Here is an 11363-nt window from a genome sequence, read left to right on the forward strand (position 1 = left end):
AATAAAAATTCAAAAAACACAGAAAAATAATTTTTAAAAATATACTGAAAATGTTTTGTTCTATTAAAGAATATGTACAATTTTCACATGTACTAAAATTTAACTTTCACCGTTAAATAAATAAATATTTATACACATAAATACAAATAACAAAGAATCTAGAAGCTAACGAATGTCTCTACGATATACACAGTCTTGCTCATAACTGATGAAACACCCAGGAAGGCTGACTGAAGGATGTCAAAATAAGTGATATCACTGAGACAGCAGGTTTGGTGAGGGGAGGTGCAGGGTCCTAGTCCAGGAAAGTTCTCTCCTCTTCAGCTCAGGACTTACTCCTTGTCCTCACTCAATCTTGCCAGCAACTTGGCTGAGGAAGACAGGGCTCTCCAGACTTCTGCTCCGACCACCTCCCAGGCACAGGGGCTGTGTTTCTTCTCTCTCAGGTAGACAGTGATCCTGTGGAAGTATTTCCTCACAGCCACCATGGAGTCTTCCTGGCTCAGGGGAGGTTCCTGCACCTCCACCTGCTGCATCAGACAGGCCTGCAGGTCCTTAAGCTGCTGGTGGAGGCCAGTGCAGAATGTGTCTAGGAGGGCTGTCTCCCAAGCAGCAGATGAGTCCTTTGAGCTGAAGAGGATCAGGACCTCCTGGGTCAACTCCTGCAGGACAGGGATGGCTTGGGCCTTCTGGATCTGCTGGGCATCCACCTTCTCCAGAGGGAATGCAAAGTCCTTTCTGTCCTTGAGGCAGGACAGAGGGGAGAGTCTCCTCATTTGTGCCAGGAGTGTCATGGCTCCTTGTTGCTGAGGTTATGAGTCTGAGGCAGGTCACATCCCAGAAAGCAGGTTGACCAGTAGCTCATCAGCACCATGGTCATCAGGAAAGCACAGGGTCTGGCCATTTTGGATGTTGCAGATGCTGTTGGTCCTCTGGGCTGTTGGTCCTGAACCTTCCCGTCTAGGTTCTCTGAAGACCCTGCTGTGTGCATGTGTCTTAAATAAGAGAAAGCTCTACTTTCCATTTTATGAATGCCCTCCCCTTTCTTTCCAATTCTCTTTTCCCTTCTTACATTCATTCTGTGATCAGGTCTGGGCATTTTTCTCAACCATTTTGGTTTTCCTTATTGCTTTCACTTTCACTGCTCATTTTAACAAAGTTAATTAACAAGTTTCTACTAAATGAAGACATTAACTTTACAGTATAGATATCCATATATAAATGAAACTTAGTTATATAACATAAAGATGAAAAGAATTCATAATTGTACTTAAAATCTATTGAATGCTCTGTTTCAACGTTTCTTCAGCACATGCTTGAGTACCTCGTGGGTTTCTCAGCCCCCATGTGAAATCCAGGCACAGAAGCACAAAACTGTAATCCCGAAACACGGGAGAAGAAGCAGAAAGGACTCTAGTGCTTCAGCAAATCCAACTACAGCTTAAATGAGAGAACCCGTCAGAGAAAGCAAGCAGGGCATGACTGAAGTAAGAACTGGCCATTGACTTCTGGCTTAACATACATGAAGACTCACATCAAATGCAAACAGACAAAAGCAATAAAGAAATCAAAAGTGATTGAGAAGGAAGTGCCCAGACAGGAGCAAAGAATGAATGCAAGAAAAACAAGAGAATTGGGAAGCAAGTTATTGGCATTAAAAATGGAAATTAGTGTTTCTCCTTTTAAGACACATGCACACAGGATGGCCTTGACAGAACTGAGAAGGGGTAAGTCACGACCAACAGCCCAGAGGACCAGCAGAAGCTGCAACATCCACAATGGCTAGACCCTGTGTTTCCTGATGACCCTGGTGCTTATAAACTACTGGTCAACCTGCTCTCTGGGATGTGACCTGCCTCAGACTCATAACCTCAGCAACAAGGGAGCCTTGACACTCCTGGCACAAATGAGGAGACTCTCCCCTCTCTCCTGTCTAAAGGACAGAAAGGACTTTGCATTCCCTCTGGAGAAGGTGGATGCCCAGCAGATCCAGAAGGCCCAAGCCATCCCTGTCCTGCAGGAGCTGACCCAGCAGGTCCTGTTCCTCTTCAGCTCAGAGGACTCATATTTTGCTTGGAAGACAACCCTCCTAGACACATTCTGTACTGGCCTCCACCAGCAGCTCAATGACCTCCAAGCCTGATGTAGCAGGTGGTGGTACAGGAACCTCCCTGAATAAAGGTATTTATATTTTTATTCACATCAGAAGCAAAATTACTGTTTTGAAGTAGCAAAAAAATTTATGTTTGAGGTTTACCACAAGTTAAGGAACTGTGTTAAAATATCGTTACATAAGGAAGCTTGGAAACCACAGAGCTATATAGTGTGGTCCAGGACACCCAGTGCTATATGGATTTTCTTAGCTTCAAAAATAAAAAAAAGAACTAAATTAATTTGAGGCTTTAAAGATTGATCCATTTATTCAAGTGTAAATATAAATACATTTTATCTTAGCATTTAAATATCTCAGATGAGGCACACTAAAAATTAATGAAAATATATAAATAAAGTCTGAGTCTAAAGACATCTGGGGTGACAATTTAGCCTTAAATCCGAACACCAAATTTGTTGTGAAAGCATTCTACTATATGGAGACTTTGAAATTAAGCAGAAAAGTAGATCATTTTCTTTACACTACTGTAACCTTACAGTGAAAACACATACTTGTAGTCTACATACTCACTAAGATAAAAGTGTTGATGAGGGATGACGGTGAGTATGGGTACGATTAAATCAAACCATGTACGCAAGTCAGGACTAAAAGAATGTTCAGGAGTGGAGAAGTCGATCTCCTCCTTGCATCTTTAAGGTCATTTGTGAACGATTTTAAAATGGGTTGCACAGTCCAAAAATAGTGCATTCAGTAACCACAAAAATAAGCTTTATGAAGAAGATAACACAGGAAACTGCGAGGAATCATGGGGTTCCAAAAGGTTCGTTTTATACATATTTCTAATTGTATTGGCTCCAAGGGATTTTTTTTCTGAGGCTAGTATGAATGAGTTGATTGCCAGATTCCTCTTCTGGAAGGTTTTACTGTGTGCTCTACTTTTATGCTGTGCTTCATGCCTTCACTAATATTAACTTCCCTAAATGTTTAAATTCCTTGATGTTGAGAGTAGAATTCTAGATCCCAGAGTCAGGCTGGCCAGAGGCTGGTAATGTCAGGGGTATAATAGATTAAAGGGGAGTAGGTCACAATCTGACAGGAGCGAGACATTCTGACTTACTGCTGCACTGTGAGATACTGTCCATACAGAAGCATGAGATTAGTAGGAGAAATGCAAAGACAGGATTTCTCAAGCAATGATTGAGAAGTATTCGATGGGTTTATATATTTGTCTGAAGAATATACATCATTCCATGCACCCACAGTAGTTTGTATCCTGATCATGTATGTAATATTTACACCAGAATGTTAAAATAAATATTAAAAATTTTGAAAAGAGGTAAAGAATGAAGAGACAATCAGGTCAAATTAGTAAAATTTATAGAAAATGCAAATACATACCAAATTATAACAAAAAACATGCTACATTACACAAACAGTTAATGAATAAATGAGTGAATAGAAAATTAAACAATTAAATAAATAATTACATAAATAGATGTGGTGGGTGAAGAGCAAGTGTCTTTAAAGAGAGATAGAAGCACTGTTCATTGCTGATGGAACATATAGACATGTTGATTGAGGTCATGGCAAAATGAGTGAGATCTGTGTGACTCCAGAGTCTGATCAGAGAGGTGCAGGGTCCAAGTCCAGGAGAGTCCCCTCCACTTTGGCTCAGGACTTACTCTTTCTTCTCACTCAATCTTGCCAGCAACTTGGCTGAGGAAGACAGGGCTCTCCAGACTTCTGCTCTGACCACCTCCCAGGCACAGGGGCTGTGTTTCAGCCCTCTCAGGTAGGCAGTGATCCTGTGGAAGTATTTCCTCACAGCCACCATGGAGTCTTCCTGGCTCAGGGGAGGTTCCTGCACCCCCACCTGCTGCATCACACAGGCCTGCAGGTCCCTGAGCTGCTGGTGGAGGCCAGTGCAGAATGTGTCTAGGAGGGTTGTCTCCCAAGCAGCAGATGAGTCCTTTGAGCTGAAGAGGATGAGGACCTGCTGGGTCAGCTCCTGCAGGACAGGGATGGCTTGAGCCTTCTGGATCTGCTGGGCATCCACCTTCTCCAGAGGGAATGCAAAGTCCTTTCTGTCCTTGAGGCAGGACAGAGGGGAGAGTCTCCTCATTTGTGCCAGGAGTGTCAAGGCTCCCTTGTTGCTGAGGTTATGAGTCTGAGGCAGGTCACATCCCAGAAAGCAGGTAGTCCAGTAGCTCATCAGCACCAGGGCCATCAGGAAAGCCCAGGGTCTGGCCATTGTGGATGTTGCAGATGCTGTTGGTCCTCTGGGCTGTTGGTCCTGAACCTTCCCGTCTAGGTTCTCTGAAGACCCTGCTGTGTGCATGTGTCTTAAATAAGAGAAAGCTCTACTTTCCATTTTATGAATGTCCTCCCTTTATCTTCCCACATCCTTTTCACTTTCTTTAAGTCATCCTCTGCTTGTGCCTGTCCTCTTTTTAGACCTTTTTGTTTCCCTTCTGTTTGCATTTTCACTTATCCCCCCAACATAGTTTCTTTAGAGTTTATTCCTGAAATTGTCCTGGACAATTTATAGCACAGATATTCCTTACAGGTATGACATTACTCACATGTAAAAAAATTAAATCTTTTCTCTAATAATTGTATTGAAAAGTTACTGAATTTAATGCTGCAAATGAACTTTGTGAGTCATGTTTACTTCTTTATATAGTTACTTAGATTGTATTGTAAATTTTACTGCAAATTATTTTTTCTAAGTGTACATTAATGTTTTAATATTTTCAAATATTTGATGCAATGGCACGTTACAGTTAACATCTATATATGTTAATTAAGTGCTAAGAAATGGAGTCATATGCCATGATTCGCATATATCCATGGGAGGCCTGTTCATTTCTGAGTAGAAAGGGAGGAGGAGTGGATACCGGGTGGTTTTGAAGGGCACTGGCAATGAGAAACTTGGAGGAGAGGAGTGAGGTGAAAGTGTTGTCTGGAGGGACAATAAATAAATAACTTGAAAAGTGGGATCATTTTTATTCTAGCTTTCTTAATTTAGTTTGATATTAATTTATATGAAAGATTAAATGTGGTTTCTAGTATATATTAGGTATTTTTTTTAATGATTATCCACGGGTTCTTATTGCCCAATGGTAAAGAGCTTCCTGATGAAGGCTGGAAAACTGATGTTGATCCTTTGAGCCAGTGGTGGGCGTGGAAAACTGATTTCTGGATGTTGTCCTCACTCCACGTACTTGTTGCTGCAGGAAATTTTTGGTTAACACACATACATGCATTCTCTCTCTGTGTGTGTGTGTGTGTGTGTGTGTGTGTCTCTATCACACACACACACACACGCAAAACATACACACCTGTATGTATATACTAAAGATCATAATGTATAGCATATACGTGTTTGTTCTAAAAGTCTCAGACTTATTCTTTGCACTGTTACATCTCTGTCCTTATGATTTACGGGATGTTGTCTCGGGCTGTGGGTTCTTTAGCTGGTTAGTGCTCCAGAAGAGCTTTCATCAGAATGAGGAACAGGTGGGGGGTTTCTGTGCTGCTGCCATCGTGACTTATACAGTGAACGGAGCTTCTCTGATATTTCTCTCCCTCTCCATCCCTTCTTATGAAGCAGTTTTGGAGGTCATGGAGTTGTTCTTTGCAGTTCCTTCAAAGTCAGGATCAGTGCAGACATCACCCACTGTCCATCATTACTGCCCTGATGTTCTTCGACCAATAACAGTTACGCCTATATTGAATGTAGTTTTTTTTTTTTTTTCTGGTGTGTATGAGTTTAGAGAATCTGACGCCAGCTGCTGGTATTTCCCCAGGTGCCTGTGACTTATTCAGTGGTGTTCGAGTCTATTCACACTCCCTGCTGCACAGTGCCACAGTGTTCTCAATCCCCTTCCTGTACCCCACTCCCTGAGTGTGCTCACCATACCTTGATGACTTCAGTGCTCACACACAATGTGGCGTTTGCTTGGTTTTCAGCATCATAAATCCTAAAAGGTCGTTGCTCTGATTTTAGTGGATTCACTAGCCAGGCTTTTGTTTACAGCAGTGACCACATTGCCATGGATCAGAGTAATTTTGAAAGTGACCTAGATAGTCAATCCATTCCCAGACAAAACTTCAATGATTTCCTTCTCGACAACATCAGTCTTAACACCCCTACAGAAACAGGAAGCTGTAGGTAGCAGGACTGTAGAGGAGAAGAGCAATGGCCTTGGCGTCTCCGTGCCTGGTTTCTTACATCACTCTACTCCTCACAGAGGACAAGCGCATCCCTCCGTCCTCCAGAGAACCTTCCTCTTGTAATAGATGCTGCGTACAGACACGTACAAGTGGTCAATGGACAGAGAACAGGTGACTGAGACATGGTCAGTCTGGCTTTCCTGGATCCCGAGGTCAGCGGTCATTACACAAGAGGTCAGAGGAAGATGGCAATGCCCAGAGGCAGTTGATGACTGCAGCAAATCAGTGGTGTTGGCACAATGGAGCAGTCGCCTGTACCTGCTGATAGCAACTGTGACTGCACGCACAAAGTCTGAATATGATCAAGACAGACCAGACCCTTGTTTAAAGCAGGGAGGATGTCAGGAAATCCCACCCCTAGCAGAGGAGCTCTTCGGGGTGAAGGAGATTCAGTTATCCTCAGTAATGGGAGCCATGAGAGGTTGCACATCGTCCACAAGGTGGCAGTGTACCCGTGCACATTTGGCAGCAATAAGTGAACTCAAGGTTAAAAACAAAATAATAAGGAATAAAATTGAGAGGAACTAGCCTAGTAACTTTATAGTCATTTAACTTCCCTTGTTAGATTTGCTCCATGGGGTGTTTTTTGAGGCTACTATGAATGGAGTTTTTCCTGGAAAAGTTCATGTCATCTTGACGCCAGCTAGGGTCGTGTGGGAAGAAGGAATCTTATTAGGGAAGATGTTCCTATAGAATCACCCTGCAGACGAATCTCTAAGCTATTTTATTAACTGATGACTGCTATAGAACCATCCATCCCACTGCAGGTGATCTCACCCCTGGACATGTGATTCTGTATGCATAGAAAGCACGTTGAGCAGCCGTGAGTCATCAAGGCAGTAGCCAGTGCTCCTCTGTGACTTCCATACCAGCCCCTGCCTTCAACTTCCTGCCCTGTTCTCAGTAGTGGAATATGCTGTGGATTTTAAATGAAAACAAACCCTTTCCACCCACATGTTGCTTTAGGTCATAATACTTTATCACAGCAATAGAAGCCTACTCCAAGACAGGGCTGATGCCCATAATTTCAGTGTTTCTCAGCGGTTACAGGAAGAGTCCTCATTAGTTGTGTGCTATATTTTATTTTGACTTTATTGAAGGGGAAGCCTAGCCCAAAACCTTGTTTTGTAAGGCGTGTCCCCCTTGGTCTGAAGGCGTGTCCCCCTTGGTCTAAAGGCGTGTCCCTCTTAGGCGTGTCCCTCTTAGGCGTGTCCCCCTTAGGCTAATATTGACTTATAAAATCTTGCGGGCCTGTGGCCTGGCTCTCGTTGTTTTCCTGCCCTCCTCGCTGGAACCTTGGATTTGTAAGTTCCCTTTCCTTTCCTTTATTAAAACTGACTTATATATATTAAAGCTTGTCTGGTGAATCATAACTGCCGATCAACCACGCACCTTCATTTGGCGTCCAACTCGGGCATTTGGGAGCCTTCAGCTCCAGTTCCCACACTGCGTGGCAGGGATTCGGCCTTGGGCTCTTGATTGCTTCAGAGCAGTTTCCCAGACTAGCCTGTCCCAGCCCCGCTTGTACGGAGCAAAGGACCTGTGTGTGCGCGCGGGTGACTCAGTCCGAGCTCGCTAACCCCTCAGGCAGCACCAGTCCCGGCTGAGTTCGGCCTGGGCCCTGACCTGCCGGAGACTAGCGGTTACTGCCGGAGTCCCAACATTCGAGCTCCGCTGGTACTGCAGACTCGGTTTGGCCGAGCGGTTATTGCCCTAGCGACCTACTGGCAGGGAACGGTCATTTCAGGTAAAATTTCTTTTGATAAAAAAAAAAAAAAAAAAAATGTCTGACCATATCACCGTTGAAAGCTTCTGCAATCTATTTAATTATACTATGGTAGAAATATTACAGGATACATATGATATTCCCATAACTTGGATGTTTATAGGGCTTGCAATTTTTCTCGTATTTGGTTTCTCCCTTACATGGTTTGAAAATAGAAAAATGATAAAGTCCTTACAGAATGAAACCAGGATTCTTAGGACAGAGGTTGAATGCTTAAGAAAGGGCACAACTGTTTTGAGTGACAACTTTAAGTCGGTCGAGGTATTTGCAAAAACAATTCAGACTGACACCAAGAAAGAGTTTGAAGGTCTCAAGGAAGGGAATAGGGCTTTGTCTGATATGACTCGGTCAAATGAGCAAAATTTAGAAAAACTACAGTCTGATATTAAGGAGAGACTCATTGCTGCGGAGGAGAGAACAGCTGATTTGGATCGTAAACTTCAGTCCCTGTCTGAAACATTATCAGAGAGAATTAAAACTGCTGAATGTGAAAATCGGACTTTGTCTAAAGGATATGACAGATTGGCTGACAGATTGTCAATACAAGAAGGCACAATTCATGCCATGAAAATTCTATCCAAGGATGAGATACTAACTCTACTGGACAAACTTCATGTTTTGGAATCCTCCATGAAGGCCTTGGAGCATAATTCTGGACAGGAGATCCAGGCCTTACAGAAGGGAATAGTAAGCAGATTAGAAAAGATTGAGGAAATTATAGAACAGGAGCAAACGGTACAAAGGCGAAATTTAACTCCGTCAATGAGTAAAACTCTCCGGGATAATTTCCATAAAGTTCTACCTGCCTTTCCAATAGTAACGTCAGAAAAGGTGACTGGTTCCAAAAACCCTAAAGTCATCAAGGAATATACATGGGAACCCGTCCGTATGAATGATCTCAAAGAAATTAAACAAGCCATTATGAACTTTGGGCTACATTCGTCCTTTGTTAGAGAGATGCTCAAAACTTGGTCTATAAGCAATAAGGCAACGCCCCATGATTGGGTACAATTAGTATCAGCTGTTCTAGAGAGTGGGTCACAATTAAATTGGAAATGCATGTTCAGACAAGAGGCTAAACTTTTAGAACAGCAGGAAAGAGCAAAGGGAATTGAGATCTCCCTAGATCAAATTCTAGGTGAAGGACTTTTCTCTGATCCTCTGGAACAAGCGAATTATGATGAACACACCTTATCCATATGTACTACAGCAGCTTTAAAAGCTTGGGACAGGGTTCAAGACCCAGGACAGAGACTGGAATCATATATCAGAGTTAAACAGGGTCAGAGAGAACCCTTTAGTGATTTTTTACAAAGGCTAACTAAAGCTGTACAGATAGGGATATCTGACCCAGAAGCAAGACGTATAATAATTGAATCTTTGGCTTATGAGAATGCCAATGTGGAGTGTAAAAGGATCCTGGGGCCTTTAAAGATGAGATCAGCGCCCTTGGACGAATGGGTCTTACATACAATGAATGTTGAATCATTTGACTATGGCACTGAAGCATGGGTCGAAGAAGCAATTTCTAATGCAAAAAGGAGGCATCAAGTTACCAAATGTTTTAACTGTGGCAAGATGGGACATATTAAAAGGAATTGCAGACAACGGATTTTCAGAAATAATAATAATAATAATAATAACAATAATAATAATAATAACAATAATAATAATAATAATAATGCCTCTTCTAGAAATAACAGACGTAGGAGGACTCAGCCTTCAGGTATATGTAGGAGATGTGGAAAAGGCAGACACTGGACAAATGAGTGCAGGTCAACAAGAGATAGACAAGGCAACCTGTTGCCACTGGGAAACTCAATGGGGGGCCTCTCGCAGGCCCCCATGGCGAATGTGGTCCAGTCATTTCCAGTTACTGCCGAGAACATGCCTCGTCAAGAAAATTAGAAAGCCCCATGCCTGCTGTTAAAAGCAAAAATGGCCTGAAAGATGAGTTACGTGTATTTTGGCAGACTTTTATAAATGAACAAAGACCAAAGTTAAGAGTATGTGTAAATGGCATTTTTATTACTGGCCTACTGGACACAGGTGCGGATGTAAGTATCATTACTCCAGAATCTTGGCATCCGTATTGGCCTCTTCAGGATGTAAATGTTCAGTTCCTGGGAATTGGAACCCTATCTCAAGTAAGGCAGAGCACGAGATGGGTTGAATGTATAGGGCCAGAAGGACAAATAGGAAAATTAAGGCCATATGTAGCCAATATTGCAGTGAATTTATGGGGCCGTGACCTGTTGCAGCAATGGAATACCCAAATTAACATTCCTGCTGCTTCTAGAGCCTCTATCACCGAGGGAAATATTAAAAGATATTACAGAAGGCGGAAACCGGCTGTTCGGGCTGTACAAGAATGCAAAGCAATTGATGGCCCTTCAGAGATACGAACAGCACTGCCTCTAAAATGGTTGACTGAGAAACCAATATGGACAAAGCAATGGCCATTAGCTGAGGAAAAGTTGCAGGCTTTAGAACAGCTGGTACAAGAGCAATTAGATGCTCGACATATAGAAGAATCTACCAGCCCTTGGAATTCTCCTGTATTTGTTGTTAAGAAAAAATCTGGTAAGTGGAGAATGGTGACAGATCTCAGGGCTATCAATAAGGTTATTCAACCTATGGGCTCTCTGCAATCTGGAATTCCTCTGCCATCTTTATTACCAAAAGGATGGCCTCTCATAGTAATTGATTTAAAGGATTGTTTCTTCACTATACCTTTACAAGAAAAAGACAGAGAAAAGTTTGCCTTCACAGTGCCTACTTATAATAACTCTCAACCTACAAGGAGATACCAGTGGACCGTCCTCCCACAGGGCATGTTGAACTCTCCCACCCTGTGCCAATATTTTGTAAATCAACCATTGCAAATAATACGCAAGCAATTTCCCAAGTCGATAATTTATCATTACATGGATGATATTCTGTTATCTGATTCAAACATGGCTACTTTAGAAAGACTGTTTGAAGAAGTAAAAATACTTTTACCTAAATGGGGATTGCAGATTGCTCCTGAAAAAATTCAGAGAGGAGATTCTGTTAATTATCTAGGTTATAAAATAGGTTTACAAAAAATTAAGACACAAAAAGCACAAATTAGGAGAGATCGGTTACGGACTCTCAATGACTTTCAAAGGTTGTTAGGAGACATTTCCAGCTTACGACCAGCTGTTGGCATAACACCTGATATGATAATTCATTTAAATAAAACCT

The 11363-nt window shown here is 42.3% G+C and overlaps 2 protein-coding genes and 1 pseudogene across 2 annotated transcripts; 1 reads left to right on the top strand and 2 right to left on the bottom strand.

Moving 5' to 3' along the window:
- Positions 1-332: 332 nt before the first annotated feature.
- LOC119805884 lies at positions 333-904 on the bottom strand (annotated as a pseudogene).
- Positions 905-1445: 541 nt separating this feature from the next.
- LOC121677053 (interferon alpha-12-like) lies at positions 1446-6877 on the top strand. The gene is made up of 3 exons (XM_042054410.1): positions 1446-1487; positions 1787-2142; positions 6670-6877. Exons 1-3 carry the CDS (start codon positions 1446-1448, stop codon positions 6875-6877), a joined length of 606 nt encoding a protein of 201 aa, XP_041910344.1.
- Positions 3792-4364, bottom strand: LOC119805875 (interferon alpha-12-like). The gene has a single exon (XM_038317646.1). It carries the CDS (start codon positions 4362-4364, stop codon positions 3792-3794), a length of 573 nt encoding a protein of 190 aa, XP_038173574.1.
- Positions 6878-11363: the final 4486 nt, after the last annotated feature.

This window comes from Arvicola amphibius, unplaced genomic scaffold, assembly GCF_903992535.2.
Source record: "Arvicola amphibius unplaced genomic scaffold, mArvAmp1.2, whole genome shotgun sequence".
NCBI classification, from domain to species: domain Eukaryota; kingdom Metazoa; phylum Chordata; class Mammalia; order Rodentia; family Cricetidae; genus Arvicola; species Arvicola amphibius.

What these genes read in the sequence shown, in the direction of transcription:
- LOC121677053 (XM_042054410.1), top strand. Translation starts at nt 1,446, where the DNA reads ATGAGAGAACCCGTCAGAGAAAGCAAGCAGGGCATGACTGAA. An exon ending in GCAAGCAGGGCATGACTGAA is followed by an intron (nt 1,488 to 1,786) that starts GTAAGAACTGGC and finishes CACAATGGCTAG; the next exon opens with ACCCTGTGTTTCCTGATGAC. An exon ending in CTCAATGACCTCCAAGCCTG is followed by an intron (nt 2,143 to 6,669) that starts ATGTAGCAGGTG and finishes CAGACCAGACCC; the next exon opens with TTGTTTAAAGCAGGGAGGAT.
- LOC119805875 (XM_038317646.1), bottom strand. Translation starts at nt 4,364, where the DNA reads ATGGCCAGACCCTGGGCTTTCCTGATGGCCCTGGTGCTGATGAGCTAC.